Here is an 18822-nt window from a genome sequence, read left to right on the forward strand (position 1 = left end):
AAACTTTCACACTCACGTGCTGGAAGTTAGGCACTTGAATCTATATTTAGGCACTAAAATAAAAGTGGCATTATTTCCAGAAGTGTTGAGCACCCAGAGGTCTAGCTTACTTGTTTGAGGAAATATGACTGATCAACATCCCTTCCTGAAAATTAAGCGATGTTTACTGAAGTGCCTGAATATAGATTCAGGTGTCTAACTTTAGGCACTCATATTTGAAAATCTAAATAATTTTTAACATTGGATCAGATTGCTATGATGATCCTGATGTCAAACACCTGGAGAATAAGTATCAGAATCAAATTAACTCTTGTAAAACAAAGAGCCTTTTTTCATGCAGACTCTCTCCCCACTGAAAAGGTAGCAAGAGGGAGGGAAAAACCATGAAATGATACAGCAGAATTAATATTAATAGAATAATTTGAAAAAAATTTTTTATTAATGTACTTTATATGAATACCCTTTTATATTTAATTTGACATTTTGTAGGACTTGTCAGCTGATCCTTCAGTGTTTCCTCTTATCTCATCCTATTTCACTCCTTCTCCTGATTGTTTAACATGGCTAGATGTGTCTGAGAACCCTATTAAATTAAATTGCTTCTTTTACATAGAGCAAAAAAGCGTAAAGATTCCAAAGCAGCCTTGCAAAATTGTCATGAGGAATTGCCAGCCCATGCAAAAAATGTACTTTCCCACCCTTACCATGATGAACAAGCTAATGATGTTTTTATTGCCTGTCAGAATAAATTATCTGAGGCAAGTGGATGAAGAGAATTTATTTTCTTAAATAAAAATCTCATATAATGATTTAAACTCTGATATTGGAATCTGGTATTCACAGCCATAAATGTATCAGCTTATTTCTTTGCCTGGTTCATAATGAGTCAATTTTTACTCCATTCTCTCCATAAGAACATGACACTGAACCATTAGTGTGCTCCTGTTCAGACATACAGCGTAGCTCTTCATGTTGGTGGTTTTATTTATTAAGAATCACTTTAAAGCATTGTGCTAGTGAAATGTAGAATATGTGCAGCAGACACACTTGGATGATCGTATCAGTATCAAGTTGTGTGACCCTCCTTTTCTCTGCCTGTGGCACACTATAATTTAGTCTCCTGAGGGCTATAATACTTCGGTCTAATTATGGTTGTTTGGTATGGAGGTGGCTGGATGGTGTTTTGTGGCCTCTGATATACAGGAGAGCAGATAAGATGATCTGGTGGTCACTCTGGTCTTAAACTCTGACTCTGCCTGTTTATGCTCTCTGAATCATCCAAAATAACGGGCCCACCTTTTAAGAGGTGGAATGGAAATTAAAAATGGAAAATCCATTTCATTGGTCAATACGTGCTGTATACCCTTCTGCTAAACAGGATTAGAGTAGTCAGTGCAAAACAAAGTAAAAATGTATACACCTCAAGCCTTGTGTCGCCTTCTAGGATGTCCCACTGTGCTGAGCTAATGCCCCAGTATGCATCATACTGATAAATCACGGCTGCTAGGGGAGGATAGGATCAAAGGGAACCAGGCAAGGCCTGTGTGTTGCGTATGGTCCAGCTTTCAAAGTTGTTATGCTTTGCCCAGAGGCTATATAATAATAAAAAGGTATCTTTGACAATCGTGCTCTTTCTTTGAGGTGGGGAAGGTGACAGAGACTTGGGGCTGCTGTGGGTGAGGGAGATAGGACTTTTCTGAGCCCTACAGAGCCAGCTCCAAGTGGCCTCTAATTGCTTTTGGTAGTTGTGAAATGTCAAAACTGTGAATTTTTGGGGGTATCACAGTTAAAAAGAGCAGGCCAGCAGGATTCCCAAGAATCTAAAAAGTAAATCTGTTCTTGTTTATGTGTAGACTTCCTCTTTGTGGAATTGTGTCCCGTTCGGGGCACTGCATTTCAGGAAAGATGTGGAGAAATTGGAGAGGGTCCAGAGAAGAGCAACAAGAATGATTAAAGGTCTAGAGAACATGACCTATGAAGGAAGGCTGAAAGAATTGGGTTTGTTTAGTTTGGAAAAGAGAAGACTGAGAGGGGACATGATAGCAGTTTTCAGGTATCTAAAAGGATGTCATGAGGAGGGAGAAAACTGCTTCACATTAGCAACGAAGGATAGATCAAGAAGCAATGGGCTTAAACTGTGGCAAGGGAGGTTTAGGTTGGACATTAGGAAAAAGTTCCCAACTGTCAGAGTGGTTAAACACTGGAATAAATTACCTAGGGAGGTTGTGGAATCTCCATTTCTGGAGATACTTAAGAGTAGGTTAGATAAATGTCTATCAGGGATGCCCTTCCAGTCCTAGAATCTATTAATCTTTTAGGCTGCTTACTGATATTAGTGAAATAAATTGTCTTTCCATTTTTACTCTGCAGTTGGCCTGTTAAATGTGTCTGTCACGGAAAGAGTGAAACTGAACACAGTGAATTACAAAAAAAAATCAAATTTTCCCTGTGAGCCAGATCCATTCAGTAAATTTCAGTTGTGCTGAAAAAAACAAAAAAAGCTGAATAATTAAAGTTTCAGCCGAGGTTTTGAAATGTAACATTTTTTACTTTGCTGGGAAAAAAGATGATTTCCCGTCAAAGAGTAGTGAAGATGAGGGGAGAGACAATGCTTCTTTCTTTCAAGGCAATTTTATCTTCTAGTGATGATCTGAGCAAGAATCATGATAGTTCTGAAACTAAATAGTAAATTGTTTCATACTGAAAGTAATACCTCTGAGAAGCAGAGATCCTTATTTTTCTGGAATGTTAAATTAGCGCACTGGCCAGAACGGAAAAGATTTGGAGGGTGAGTATTGTGTGCATGTTTGCAATGGTTTGGCATTGACAGATGATCCTTGCAGCCAAAGGTGAGGCTGGCTGACCCTCATTGAGCAGTTTCCATGACAACTAACATTTTTGAATAGTCCCAGTTTATAGCAAAATGTTTTTTCTAGTGTTGATTTTTTTTTTTAAGTCGCACGTTAGAGGAACTTCATTTTTTCTGACTGTTCAGAACAATACCTTTTCTTTTTTTCCCCTTCCCTGTTTTGGGTGGATTCCATAAACTTCTCTCCAGAGTATTTTAAGAAGGGTTGATGTATGAGCTGAGATAAAGTTAGTTATTCTCCTCATGACTAATAATACTGACTGATCAGTCACTTTTAATTTCCACTCCCCTTCCAAAAGAAAACAATTATCTAATTGGGACTTTGGCTTACTTCCAATGCTAACACTCCTCCAACATGTGGGTGAAAGTTCAAAAATCCCCATTACTCAAAGAAAAGAGAGGGAGAATGACCAGTTTGCCAGTCAGCAGTTCCTCAATTGATATGTCTAAGGCCTACTGAGCTATTTTGAGCATGCAGCTGCTATAGCCGGTATACTGGGGTAGGCAACCTATGGCACGCGTGTCGAAGGCGGTATGTGAGCTGATTTTCAATGGCACATACTGCCTGGTCTTGGCCACCGGTCCTGGGGGCTCTGCATTTTAATTTAGTTTTAAATGAAGCTTCTTAAACGTTTTAAAAACCTTATTTACTTTACATACAACAATAGTTTATTTATATATTATAGACTTACAGAAAGAGACCTTCTAAAAACGTTAATGTATTAGTGACACTCAAAACCTTAAATCAGAGTGAATAAATGAAGACTCAGCACACCACTTCTGAAAGGTTACCGACCCCTGCAGTAAATTTTCCTACGCTGTCATTGTACTACTGATACTTTAGCTTGCTGTTCTGTAAAGCACTTTGGGGTGTTTTTCAGTATGACATGGATCATATGAACCTAATTCTGTTGACACTCTGGCTATATATATGCTGTTTATACAAGCTGTTTGACATTTCATTTTTTTAATGGTAAAATTTGGGTTTGTTTTAGAGGCCTACTGCATTCTTGTTGATCTTGGGAAGATGCCCTTGTTCATTCGCTTGCACTCGGTGTCCTTATGTGCACTAGATTTTCTTATAATTTCCCACTTTTTCTTCCACCGATATAGTTTAACTGTTGGCCCTTGGAAAGGAACACTGCAGTAGTTGCCTTCACTTAGTGAGGAGATGCCATATTTTTCTACTGTAGCATTGTGTGTAAAAAAAAAAAAAAAAAAAAAAAGTGTGAACCTTGCTTTGGTCTTCCTGTTCACTGTCAAGAAGAGACATTGTTTTTCCCATCCATATCTAGCAACTCTTACACTAGGTTGGTTTCTTTCTGTCTTGGCTTGAGGACAGCTACTAGAACTCTGTATTTCCTGTTTCAGTTTAAGACTACCGCTTGGGGAAAAAACTTCTAAATTCTCTGCCTCCACAGCCTGTAAACCCTGAATCCAAATTTCCTTATACATATCAAGAATCTTAACTTTAAAATTGTTCCTCTTCCCACCTCCCTTTAAACGAGAGAGAAAATTGGCCATTAATTTCTGGACACTTGTCCTTTTCCTCTGCAAATTCAAGGCTCTTGTCATCTAGAAGAGAAATCTTGCTGAAGTCCTCTCTCGTCTCTCCTTCTGTAGTAGCAGGGGCAGACTGACAGCAACTGGTACAACAATGGGTGGGATAAAAATCAAGGGAAAGTGGGGTTTTTTTTGTTTAGGAGCAGAAAGTTTACTCAAATACGTAATAATTGTATTGAGAATTTATTCATTACTTATGCGTGATAAGCCACAGTGAGACAATTAGACTTGTGATAGGCCTGGGTCTTGTTATTTATATAGGCCTGGACCAATACCAAGAAAATACTGTTAGCCTGAGGGACCAACAATGGTTTTAAAGTAAAATAATGTACAGATCACCAGGGCAAGAAGCAGATGCTTTTTTTATACCGTTGTAAAGCTGGAATTCATTGTAAAGCTTGGCAGGTCATGACACACTTGACTTTAAAGTTATGTCATTGCAAGTATCAGCTTGCTTCTTCCCATTCTTTCCCAGATCTCTCCTCCACCCCATGTGTTTAAATTAGACTTGATTATCAGTAGCGACTTTCTAGAGAAATATTAGGCGTAGTAGAGCTTACAATGCACTGCAAGCTTGCAAAGCCCAACTTCAAAACTGCTTAAGAAAAATAGGCTAAAGTTTTCAAACATAGGTGCCCTAGAGTAATCATATTTAGACACCTAAATAAATGGCTTGACTTTTCAAAAAGTACTGAGCACCCAGTGACCTAATGAGTACCTAACTTGTATTTATATAATTTTTTTTTTTTGAAATCATAGAATATCAGGGTGGAAGGGACCTCAAGAGGTCATTTAGTCCAACCCCCTGCTCAGAGCAGGACTAATCCCCAGACAGATTTTTGCCCCAGATCCCCAAATGGCCCCCCTCAAGGATTGAACTCTCAACCCTGGGTTTAGCAAGCCAATGCTCAAACCACTGAGCTAGCCCTCGCCCTCCCAGTGTTTTTGTCTTGGTCACCAACTTTAATCACATATAAACTCTTGGGTGCTAAAATTCTCATAAATTGTGTGAGAGATCAGCAGGATGGTAATCAGAGGACCTGATTTTAAGAACCTGCCCGTTTAATTTATAGCACTACTTCAGTATTTTTGGGGTACTGGTAAATGCCAACTCTAAATATAGCTTCGTAACACTTGAATTAAAAAAGTACATTACATTTTGTAGCTCCTGGGTGTTCTCCTCTCCCACTGAAGTCTGAGAGGTATTTGAATCCATTGGTGGTGGTGGGGTTATGAACCATTTTGTATATTCATAAAGAGTTAAGTGTCCCAATAAATGATAACTTGAAACCCTGTACACTGGCATGCACAAACCCAGTGCATTTCTGCATTTTTCCCTCTTAAGTATGCACACACGGTAAGATTTTTCCTGTATTGTTCACCAGTGGAGGCAGAAGCTTCTTGGTTTTGTTTTTGTTTTTAATCTTGTACCAAAGCGAAACAAAAACACACAAATTTTAAGTTAAACTTCATTACTGTGGAGGTCAAAGGACAAAAGTTACAAGCTGCCGCTATCCTGAGTAGTTACCTTGGAAAATTGATAGTGTACGTACTGAGTCTTGAAGCTGAACTTCAGGTGTGTGTGTGTGTGTTTAAATGACCTCTGGAATTGAAATCAACAAAATACTGAGATTTAAAAACCTCATGTCTTAAGCAATCTACATGTTGTGCATATTCCTTTGAACATAATCATCACAATCCAATGTTATGAGACTTTTCAACTGATGTTTTGTACAAGTTTGTCTAGGTTTTAGTTTTGAGTCCTCCCTTGTTTGTTCCTTGATGATGATCAAGGTGGTGATGTGTGGCCCATGGTCATTCTATAGACATTCCAACGTCAAGATTTACTACTTTGGGTATTGATCAGGACAAGGAGAGTCTGCTGAGGTCATCTGAAGTGATGTCGCTTCAGTCTAAACTTCTGATGAGGTGCTTCTCTGCTAATCAATTCCCATTTTCCTAACAGAGTGGCTTTCAAAGGCGATATAACTAGCTAGATAAGTTGTCTACTTACAGAGGTGTGGATAATCACTTTAAAGTACGTTTTAAACTTTTTATTGCTTGATTGGCCATATTTTTGCAGGGTTAGTTTTGTCTGAGGAATGGAATGTTTGCTACGCTCCTAGATAAAGACCATGAAATTCTTAGCTCAAAGATCTGGTGTGCAACACAGGTTAACTGAAAGCCAGTAATTTTCTGATATTGAATGAGGTCGTAAAGACAGGAGTCCTAGAGATACAGGTATGTCTACACTTAAAATGCCATGGCAGCACATCTGCAACTCTCAGTGTAGACAATACTTCCATTGATGGGAGGGGTGGTTCTGTCGGCGTTGGTAATTCTCCTCCCCAAAAAGCAGTAGCTTGGCCAACAGACACATTCTTCCATAGACATAGCACTGTCTACACTAGGGGTTAGATTGGTATGTTTACATCACTCAGAGGTGTGGTTTTTTCATGCTCCTGAGAGTTGCAGCTATACCATTGTATGTTCTCCAGTGGAGTCCAGCCTGCAGTCTGTTTTGTTTAGTCAAATCCTTTTGTTTTCTTTTGTCAATGCTCTGTTGAAATGGAGCTTATTTAGGAACAATCAGGTGATCAGTCTGTCAATTTTAAGCGTGAATTTCAGCACAGACAGTACTTTACTCAGCTGAAGTCTTTCTGGCAAACTGGCAATAGTTCTTCAAAGTGATCATAACTTTCAGCCATGTGCAAGAAAGTTTTTTAAAGTTACATATTAAAATTACTGTCTGAAATACTTCATATGACCTCTTTTGATCATCTACAAACCTAATGGTAATGCATTCCTTCCACTTTAACTGCAATAGATGATGATGATGATGATGAAGATAAAGATTAATCAGTGATTCCAAAATCATATTATTTCTACTGTTTAGGTCAAATGGAAGCTTGGATAAAAGGTAATGCAGATTCTGATGAGGATGTATTGGAGAATCTTTTGTTAACTGACTATGAATAGTTGAGGTAGTTGGTGGCAAATTGATTACTTGTGAATCTGTTACTGTATATGTGATAATTCAGTGTGAGTATGTTTTGACCTTGACATTGAATCAAGGTTTTATTTATTTATTCATTTATTTATATTTGTGGATATGGTATGTTAATAGACTTCTGTGACACAGTTGCTTGGTTTTTTTTGAACTTTTGTAACCATGGGACTCATAGTGTCTGTCTACACACCAATTAAACACTTGCAGCTGGCCTATGTTAGCTGACTTGGGCTCATGCTTTCGAGCTGTTTAATTGCAGTGTAGACGTTTGGGCTCAGGCTGGAGCCTGGGTTCCTGATCCTGTGATGGGGAAGGATCCCTGAGACCGGACATCTACACTACACTTTTACATAGCCTCACAACCCAGGTTTGAGTCAGCTGTCATGGGCCAGCTACGAGTGTTTAATTGCTCTGTAGCATACCCTTGTAACCCTGGTCTGTTTTTCTTTTGTTTAAGTTGCATGTTAAAGTTTAAAGAATGCATAAAAATATAGTTGCAGGATGGTGAAAACTTGCATTGGATAATGCATAAAAAGAGTTTTTTCACTAGCTAAATAGCTGAAAAATGTATACATATATTTCTAAATCAGAACGCGATGGTTTAGAATGGAGAATAATGCAGGTCTTTTTAGTCCATTTTTAAGAAAGAACACTTGTATTAATGTTCTAAACTTTGCTTGTTCAAAATCACCATCTTTAGCAGTGTTTCTCAACCATTTTGTGCTGGTAGCCCTCTTTGGACTTAAAGAGGAAAAAAAAAGTGTGACTCCCCCTCCCCCACTAGAAAAACTTGCAGCCCCCTGCCTTAAGCTCAGGGCTTTGGGCTTCAGACGCTGCTCGTGGCTGAAACATACACATTCGCTTTCTGGGGCCTTAAGCAGTTCCTCTGCTTTCTACCCCCTAAAGCCATCCCTGATTGTGATCCTTTTGAACCCATCCAGTGACTCCTTACCAGATAGGTAAACCAACATAACTGAAATTGATGAGGTGATTTATCTTAAATAAAAATGAAATTTATTGGCATAGGATAAAAAAATCTGTAAAACCCTGCAAAATAAATTATAATTGAAAATAAAAGTCTTTTCAGATACAATGACAAATTTACCACTAGGTGGACACGCAGCTTGTGCTGTGCTCTATGGAAATACACCTCCACCCCGATATAATGCAGTCTTCAGGCGCCAAAAAAATCTCACCGTGTTATATCAGGGTAGGAAGAGGAACTGCTCTCCACCCCAGCTCACCTCTGATCTGCCTCCTCCTCCTCCCTGAGTGCGCTGCCACCGCTCTGCTTCTCCTTCCCTCCCTCCCTTCCAGGCTTGCTGTACCAATCAACTCAGGGGAGGAGGTGGAGATAAGCAGGGAGCAGTTCCTCTGCACCTCCTATTACTTGCTGTGGCCGTCCCTGGCCCCCTCCACCCCCCGAGCTCACCTCCGTTCCTCCGCCTGCCACGAGTGCACTGCAGCTCCGCTTCTCCCCTGGCCCTTCCAGGCTTTCCACACCAATCAGCTGTTTGGCGTGGCAGCTCTGGGAGGGAGGGGAAGTGGAACTGAGCCGCTTGCTCATGGAGGGAGGAGGAGGAGGAGGAGGAGGCAGCGGAGCAGAGGTGAGCTGGAGTGGGGAGGTAACACGAATTCGGATATAACGTGGTAAAGCAGCCCCGTCCCCCGGAGTGCTGCTTTACTGCGTTATATCTGAATTCGCATTATATCGGACCGCATTATATCAGGGTAGAGGTATATCATCTACAGCATAAATGAACAGATGTTGTTTTTTCCCCTCTATAAATCTAAAGATTGTAAAGGCATTAGTACATTTTATTTCAGCATGACTTTGTAAGCCTATATAGTAGTGGTCTTCGCATGTTGATATCGACTTCTTTCATTAGATGTGTTAATGAAGAGTTTATCCAGCTTAATGAGTGAATCCCGGCAATATAATGCATTTCCCCCCGTTAAGCAAGCAAGGTTGATTGACACAGGAATTTTTCACAGGAAGGTGACTCTCATTGTTTTATATTAACTTCTTGTTTCATAGGTATTTCACTGTTTAAATGCACATTTTTTTAATGAGAGGTTTTTTCCCTATTTCCACCAGATATTTTATCTAGGAGAGGGTAGCCAACTGTTGGTTCCAATACAGTCACAACAGATTTGTTGATTTGCTTTCACAGCTTTCTTTTAATCTGTACGTTAAACACACACACACAAACACAATCAGTCTTGGAAGGATTCAGTTTTTATTGGTAAATATTTATTTCACCATACACACACACCCCGATGAAAAAGTATTTCCATTTATATTGAAAATTTACAGATAGAATAAGAAAAATATTGCCTGAGAGTTTATTAATTTGATTTAAGGATATTTTACCTTGTATATTTTGACATGTGAGGTTGACAATTTGTATTGTAACAGTTGTAAAGCTTTTATGTTTTGAATCTCAGCATCTGCTGTCATTAAATAATTGTGATCCTCCCTTAATTTTCCACAGCTTTGAAAATGTAGATCGATAACAATCTTTAAAAAAATCTTAAAAGTAAACAGATATTAGCCATTGAAATTATATGTACAAAAATCTAATTCTGCCAAGTCTATATATCTATAGCATACTGTAATATATTAAACTTTGCAAAATTTACATACTATGTACAATTCAAGTTGGACCAAAAGAGTAGTATTCATCAACATTTTCTTAATGTCATGCAGATTTTAATGGTCCTTTTCTACAGAAAGGAACTTCAAGTGTCCTGGGAATCATTCAGCATTGGATCCAAAATTCACACTGAAGAACTTTGAGCCAGATTCTCAAGTGGTGCAAATCAATCTTCATAGTACCACTGAAGTCAATGGGGCCACACTAATTTGCAGCAGCTGAGAATCCTGCTCAGAATCTACATATTTATCATGTGCAATTTTTGAGTTAAAGTTTTTTTTTGTTTGTTTGGTTTTGATATATTCAGGTGCCACCGAGTTACTGCTCCTAGCCCGCAGGACGGACTTGAGGCGCATTTCCTTGGATACCCCAGATTTTACAGACATTGTCTTGCAGCTGGAGGACATCCGCCATGCCATTGCTATTGACTATGATCCCGTGGAAGGATACATCTATTGGACTGATGATGAGGTGAGGGCCATTCGCCGCTCTTTCATAGATGGCTCAGCTAGTCAGTTCATTGTCACAGCACAGATTGCGCATCCTGATGGCATTGCTGTGGACTGGGTTGCCCGAAACCTTTATTGGACGGACACCGGTACTGACCGCATAGAGGTGACAAGACTTAACGGGACTATGAGAAAGATCTTGATATCAGAAGACTTGGAAGAACCGAGAGCAATCGTATTGGATCCCATGGTTGGGTAAGGAACTATTTATAAATGTTTAGAAAGTTGTAAAAAGAACAGGAGTACTTGTGGCACCTTAGAGACTAACAAATTTATTTGAGCATAAATAAATTTGTTAGTCTCTAAGGTGCCACAAGTATTCCTTTTCTTTTTGCACATACAGACTAATACAACTGCTACTCTGAAATCTGTCATTAGAAAGTTGTATCATTCAGAAATGTAATGGCAGAGATTCATTGTAGCACGCTGATGCCAAATACACTATGATCTCTTTAAAAGGCAAACAAAAAATACAAACCCTAGTGAGCTTTCTAGTGGCATTCAAGCCTGTCTGTATTAGAGTATAAATAATACCAATTTTTTTTATCATGCTGTTAACTCTAACTTTCACTCATCTGACTTTTAACTGTAACATTATTTGGGCTATGCAGATGTATATACACTGATTTGAAAATTTAAGAACACGTGATTTTTAATACCATTTGATTTGCGGAAGGTCTTACATTTCCAAATTTATTTTTTTTTAACCTCTTCCTCCTATTCTTTTCCTGTTTCTCATTTTGCAGTTTTTCAAAATTGCTAAATAAATTACATCAGAACTGTTTAGTGTCAGTTCTGGTTTAACGCTGTGTTTGTACATCTCAAGCTGAAGAAGATTTTAAAAAAGTCAACCTTGTCCCCAAATATAAAACACAAACAAAAATTTAGCAAAATAGGAACTGATGTCTATATGTACATGTGCGCAGGTAGTGGAACATGAATACTACATATACTCTTTTTGCTTGAAATTAAAAAATCTGGATTATCTGAAAATTACCAAGTGGGGATGAATAAACTACTTCTGCTTATTGACTCGTCCTCTTTATTTCTTTCTGGTCTTTGCCCGTGTTTCCAGATTTGAGTAACTAAGTAGAATTGGCTATTATTTCAACCTCAAAAAAATGGCTGTACAATTATGAAAAATGCAGTGAATTATTATGGAAATTCTGTTAAACTGACCAGTGCATTTACACATATCAGCACCATTGAGGACATATTGCACGAGTTTAATTTTACCACCTCGGTGATAGAAATCATGTCCATTTGTCCTAGAAATGCATTGGTCTTTTGTTGTATGTCTTCTGATCACACAGTTTTGGTTTGGGGGTATGAGAGATGAGCTGCATGAATGTTGAAAGCTTTGGTTTTAAAGTATTTGTAAACTTCTCTTCTGTTCTCCATTGCAGATACATGTATTGGACTGACTGGGGAGAAATTCCAAAGATTGAGAGGGCTGCATTAGATGGGTCAGACAGAGTTGTGCTGGTGAATACTTCACTTGGCTGGCCAAATGGGCTGGCCCTGGATTATGCAGAAAGCAAAATATATTGGGGAGATGCGAAAACAGACAAAATTGAGGTTTGTTAATTGCATTTTTAATTAATTCTACACAGTTAAAACAATAGAGCCACTTCCATTTTTCTAGATATAGGCACTGATATATTTGCCGTGAAGGTCTTCAGGAGGCAGCATGGGTGTGGAGGATTTACTCTGAATAAGGAACTCCTTAATTCTTATCCAAGTGACTTCCTATGTGGCCTTGGACAAGTCACTTCACTACTCTTCTTCAGTTTCTCTATTTATAAATGGGGAATAATAACCAGATAATAGATTTGGGGAGTGGGGATGAGTTGCTATTGGGAGGATTTGTTTAAAAAGGACACCTTTTAAAAAAAGGAGCTAGATAAATTCATGGAGGATAGGTCCGTCAATGGCTATTAGCCAGGATGGGCAGGAATGGTGTCCCTAGCCTCTGTTTGCCAGAAGCTGGGATTGGGTGACAGGGCATGGGTCACGTGATGATCACCTGTCTGTTCATTCCCTTTGGGGCACCTGCCATTGGTCACTGTCAGATACAGGATACTGGGCTTGATGAACCTTTGGCTGACCCAGTATGGCCCTTCTTATGTTCCTATATGTTTGAAAAAACAGATGTCCTTACTTACGCTGGTAATAATACATTAGGAAAAAATTATGTAAACGTGCATTTTACTGCTTGTGCCCTTTTCAATTCAGACCATTTTAAGAGTCATTTTCATATATTTCTAGTCAATTTCGTTTCCAGGTTCTTATATGCTTAGCACAATGTTGTTAGGGTTTCAGATATTGCAGGGGGAATAGGTTTCGCTCCTTCCCCCTTTCATTTCTTTCCATTATAATGTTTATGTAAAAAAGAAATGGGGAAGGGCAAAATAAGCAAAGAGGGAGGACAGGAAACATTTCTATTTGCCATAGGTCAATTTTCATAATTTTCAATTTTGGGCTAAATTTGATCTCTCATTGTGTCTAATTTACAGTCTCAAAGGCTTGTACACAACTGAGAACCAAATATCATTATCACCAAAATAGTACATGTGCTAAGAAGATTACTAGATCTCTGCTGTTTAAAACAAAAAAAAAGTTCACTTTTTGTGTAGCCTTAGTATAAGTTGGTCCTTTAACCTTGGAGAGAAAAAAGGAGCTCAGAATTTAATTTAATTTAATTTGAGATGTTGTGTAGCCTGCTGTTTTCGGTATTTATTGATTTTTCTCCAAAAAAAAAAAGTCCTGGATTTTGAAAAAGTCAGTATTCGTTTTTTACCCAATTTGAGCTTTTTCAGGACCCAGGAATTTTTTGTGGAGGAAGTGGATGGGGCCAGGCACAGAACGGCAGTGGAAGGCTGCATCCCCTCTTGGCCCCTGCCTGTCAGTTCAGCCCCATCTGCTTCCTGGGATCAGACTGAATGATCGGGGCAGAGTAGGGGGCTCTGTCCTGCAGGGGAAGTAGATGGCATTTTGTGCATGTGGTTTCGACTGCTGGGACCCAGCTGCCTCCCCATCTCGCTCCCCCACTGTGTACGAGCCAGCAGTTAGACTCTGTGAGTACTGAGCTCCCTGCTGGCAAAGCCCTATCCTGACCCATACCCTTCAGCTTGGCCCCAGGAAGTGGATGGGGCCATTCTGAAAGTCTGGTTTCAGGAGAGGGCCATGCCTGGCGGGAGGGGGGGGTCAGTACTCCCAGGGTGTAGCCTAGTATTGTCTTGGCTGTGCTGAAGTGCCAGAGTCCCGTCTGCTTCCTCTGTGCAGCTAGGGAGGAAGAAAGGCAAGAAGCCAGATCCTAGGAGACAAGGCTACATCACAAATACTGCCAACGCCTGTGAGTAGTAAGCATACCTTCTGTCCTATAAGGTGACCACCCATCCTGACAGTCATGAAATGCAGAGTCCAAATCCTGGGTTCAGTGACTCTAGGACAGCATTTGTCTTGGATTCACTGCGGCACTAGTCTGTGCCTGTCTGAGGCTCAGGGGTGACACCTGTGTCTTCCTGGTGTGGGGGGAGGGGATGAGGCTGAGGTGGGCCTTAGTCTCCTCTTGCCATGAGGGGCCCCCCCATGCCTCTGCCAGGCCAGAAACCAGAGCCGGGCATGCCGCAGTGGGGAGTCCTGGAGTCCCAGACCTTCCACTTGCCCTAGGTTGGCTCATCCCAGAGGCTGGGGACACAGGGCAGAGGCTGCTCTAGGACAAATAGAGGGTCTGCGGTTCTCCACAGCTGCCTGGACTCCCTGAGCTCTTACCACAGCCCTGCTCCAGTTTCCAGCCTAGCCATGGGGCTGGGCCTTGGGGGAAAGGGGAGGAGCAGGAGGCAGGGCCTCGGGAAAAGAGAAGGGGTAGGGGTTGAGGACTTGGGAGGAAGAGAAGGAGCAGGATCACACAGGTGGCAGGGTACCTGCATATGTCCTGCTTTTGTCTTTTGAAAAGTTGGTCTCCCTACTGCCCTGCCTTGCCCACTGCCCTTCATTTTTTATTTTTAATTAGTTTTCACTCATTTTAAAATTTTTAGAATAAATACTGAAATTCCTGTGAAGTTCTTTTAAAAAATAAAAACTGAAAATGAAAGGCCTTATACATGGTCTAATCATAGAACTTGGAACTGGTAGTCAGGAAAACTCAGCCTGCTGCTCATGGCTTGATAAGTGACCTAGTATATGGACAAAGATAGAGACATTTCAGTGTGCTTATGCATTATTGTATACAAATAGTTTTTCCATACAAAATCATTAAATAGTGCTTGCTTTTTTGTTTTTCAATGTGTGGCATTACTCAAATAGTAATCTTACTGCATTACTAAAGAAGTCAGTGTCTCCTGCAAGCCAGATTTCTGGTTTGTTTGTGCCACATATGTGCTTTATTATTTATTTTTACACACTGATTCATGCTACGCTTTTCTGGAGCCCCCAGACGATAATAAAACATCAGCAGGGGTTAATGGAGACTGGTAGGGGGTGCAGCAGGGAGCTTTTGTTCCCATTTTATCTGGCAGCCTGCAGCAGGCAGAAGCAGGCTGTGGCTCAAAAGCTTCCTCATTTATCTCGGTCAGGTTTCACTGCTGATAAACTTCTATTGAAATGGATGGCTGTTATTGTGCTTACCAGTGGGGAAGATTTCTCATTGACTTGCTACAAGTTTAAAGCATTTTCCTGCCGTGCTATGAGGTTAAAAATGTATGATCTGCTCTGCTGAATTGGTTTTATGTTTTCCTGCTCAAGTGAATATTCGTCTTCTGGACACGTATGCTACCTGTTTTAAGACATAGGCTGGATTTAAAATGGCCAGCAAAACCTGTATTGATATAGTACGCGTGTGTGTGTCTTTGTGTTTAGAGGAAGCACATTGATACAGCTGATTTCCTCGCAATTTTTCAGTGTGTTTTTGCTTCAGCTATCCTTTATCCATCCTCTTTCCTTTTCTCCATTTTTCTCAAATCCAGTGGTGAAACAGACATACATCTACTGGAGTGGGCTTTGAGCAGGACTGTGTGCTTCCCATACAGATCCAACCATTATCTAATGATTTTGAGTGCAGTTCTAACTTGGAGTGTTTCTGTATGCCCAATTCCATTTATCATGCCTAGCATTACTTTCCCTAACCCTGATGATTAATGGGGAACATCTTTTATATCTTGCTTCTTTTCAGAATAAGAACACGCATGCTTTCAGAACACTGCTTCATCAGGAACAGAAAATGGAAGCTATTAAGATTTTTTTGGGTACAAAGGTCTTGAACAGAGAAGACCTTATTGTGTATGACCAGGGAATTAAAAGCTTAGCATCTGGCAAATGCTCCATTCTGCATTCTAATCCTGAAATTGTAGGGCTACATTTTCCTCTGATGACAGCACCCTCTATTGCATCAGTACCCTAATAAGGAAATTTTGTTCTCCTAGCATTCAAAAAATAAATTGAGAAATTCTGTGTCTCCTATGTCTGTATATTGTGAAATACTGATGTATAGACAAGCTTGATTGCTTTTGTTCAATCCCCACTTTTTAATAAAGCACTGAAAATTGAGAGGTAGGAAAGTTGACTCCCTGCCAAGTTGAAATACACACGTTTTTGTATAGTTACGTTTAGAGTGAACCAATATCTCTTGTAGATATTAGAAGTACATGCAGATGAAGCATACATCTGAAACTGCTTTGCCTCAATTCTGGCCCTTGTATATTACACAAATGTGATATGTACAGTAACTCCTTGCTTAATGTTGTAGTTATGTTCCTGAAAAATACTACTTTAAGCGAAACGATGGTAAGCGAATCCAATTTTAAACAATTGAATACTGTACACAACAATGATGATTGTGAAGCTTGGTTGAAGTGGTGAACTCAGAGGGTGGGATATTTCCCGGGGAATGCCTTACTTCTACATGATGAACTAGCACTCAACTGAGCCCTCAAGGGTTAACACGTTGTTAATGCAGCCTCACACTCTACAAGGCAGCATGAATGGAGGGAGGGGAGACAGAGACACACGCTGTGTGTGTGTGAGAGAGAGACGCACATTGCTTGTTTAAGTACTGTGACCCCACTCTAAGTACATTGCCTTTTTAAGTAGATCAGCAAGTTGAGACAGCAGCAGCTACCAGCAAGCTTTCTCTATCCTGAGCCCTTTTGTGTCCCCTCACTGCTCTGTGGAGATAAGGTACAGGATTAGGGGCAGGGGAAAATCCTGATGTTGGCACTCCTCTTCCCCCTCCCCCCTCCCTTGCACAGCAAGCAGGAGGCTCCCAGGAGCAGCTCCAAGGTAGAGGGCAGGAGCATCACAGCAGTGGGGAGAGGGACACCTGAACTGCCCAGCAATTGGTAGCCTGCTGAGCGGTGGCTGCATAGGGAACTTAGGGGGGCTGCTGGTCCACCCTGGTTCCAAGCCCCCACCACTAGCTCCAACGGGCTGCTCTTTCTGCAAGCAGTGGACAAAGCAGGCGGCTGCCAAACAAGGTTATAAGGGAGCATTGCACAACTTTAAACAAGCATGTTCTCTAATTGAGCAGCAACGAAACAGCGTGAACTGTGATGACTTTAAGCAAGGAGTTACTGTACACTGATTCAGCAAAGCACTTCTAGCATGTGCATAATAAGTACTTTGCTGAAGGAGGGCCTCAAAGTTCATTCTGGTTTGAGCCAGTGTTCAGGTTTTGTAGATATTCCATATTTTAAAATGAGGGGAAGGGATGCTGCAAGCTCTACTATTGATATAACTTACCAAAGTGAGGAGCTTGTCATGTGAGGCTCTGTAGCGGGTCACTTAGAGGCCAGTAGGTCTCCGAGGTCCTGAATGCGCGTGGGGGCCTTGTCTGATGGCCAAGTTACTGTGCTGCTCCGGGTTGCTCACAGTTGGACTGGGGCAGAAGGAAGGGTAGGAGGACTCAAGCCCTCATTCTTCACTGGGTCCCGGCATTTGACACAAGGGGTGAAGGGTGTTTTCATCCCCTTTAGCTGACACCCCAGAGAAGCCTCCCCAGGACACTTCCAAATCTCCACCCCGCTCTCTTCAATTTGGGATGCGGTCACACCCCTCTGCTTCCCTCCTTGTGGAAGGTTGTTCAGACAGTCTCAGTGATTTGCGCAGTCTGTCAGGACTTCTAAGTGTATGTCTACACTACAGTTAGACATCCGCAGCTGGTCCATGCTTGCTGACTCGGGTTTGGGATTAAGAGGCTGTTTAATTGGAGTGCAGACTTTCAGGCTTGGCTGCACCCCTATCTCTGGGGCCCTCCCACCCAAGCCCCAATGTCTGCACTGCAGTTAAACAGCCCTAAGCCCAGAGAGACTGAGTCAGCTGGCATGGGCCAGCTGCGGGTGTCTAACTGAAACATAAACATACCCTCAATGTCCGTTTCTTCCCCCTTGTCAGAGAAAGGGAGAGGAAAAGGGTCAGATGCCTGGCTGCCCACTCGGGCTTTCCCCTGTGAATTCCTGTGTCTCAGAAGGTACTAACTGGCTTTCTTCCTGCAGACAGCCTCTCCATTCTCCTCAGCTTGACTTCCAGACTCCAATTTTAAGCTGGTCCTCCATTTCAAACGTTCTCTGTAGCTGCCATGGGGCAGGGTGTTCTTGGCCCAGCATTGCTCCTTCACCTTTTTAGTCTTAGTGAGGGGTTTATATATCCCTCCAAGAACCATCACAGGTTCTCATGGACTTTTACAGTCAGTGAAGAATTAGATCTCAAAACACAGACTGAGGCAGAAAAATGGCAGGTTATGTCCATTTTATTGCTGAGAGGAAACTCAGGCATAGAAAGAGGTTTAAGTGGCTTTCTCAAAACCACACATAAATCAGGTCTTCTGACTTCCAGAATAATGGATAATTTAAAAAGAAATTATATATTTTAAAGAAAGTACTGTTAAGTGTGTGGGGGAGTCACTTTCGTGGGACCGTTCAAAGTGTTTTTATTTTGAAACCAAAAAGAGGAAATATAGCTCAAGTACAAATGTTGCCTCTTAGGTGTGAGAATATTAAGTGCTAGATTTTGTTATTTTTGATAACTTGGATATATAATAAATGTAAAATATAGTGGGACACCTATTAAAAATATCTTCTGTAGGTTAGTGCTCAAAGAACTCTTGAGTGGTGTCCCACCAGTAAGACTTCCTTCATTGTGATCTACATTGTCGCAGGTAGGTTGTTGATGCTTTAAAAACAAACAAAAAGACAGTGAAAATTTCCCTCTTCCTTGTTT

The 18822-nt window shown here is 40.8% G+C and overlaps 1 protein-coding gene across 1 annotated transcript in view; it reads left to right on the forward strand.

Annotated features, from left to right (window-relative positions):
• LRP6 (LDL receptor related protein 6) overlaps positions 1 to 18822 on the forward strand; it is a 204092-nt gene that overhangs the window by 111426 nt on the left and 73844 nt on the right. Inside the window, 2 exon segments of the mRNA XM_030539350.1 lie at positions 10407 to 10803; positions 12015 to 12186. Coding sequence (XP_030395210.1) covers positions 10407 to 10803; positions 12015 to 12186 — 569 coding nt within the window.

The sequence above is a fragment of the Gopherus evgoodei genome, chromosome 1, assembly GCF_007399415.2.
Source record: "Gopherus evgoodei ecotype Sinaloan lineage chromosome 1, rGopEvg1_v1.p, whole genome shotgun sequence".
NCBI classification, from domain to species: Eukaryota; Metazoa; Chordata; order Testudines; family Testudinidae; genus Gopherus; species Gopherus evgoodei.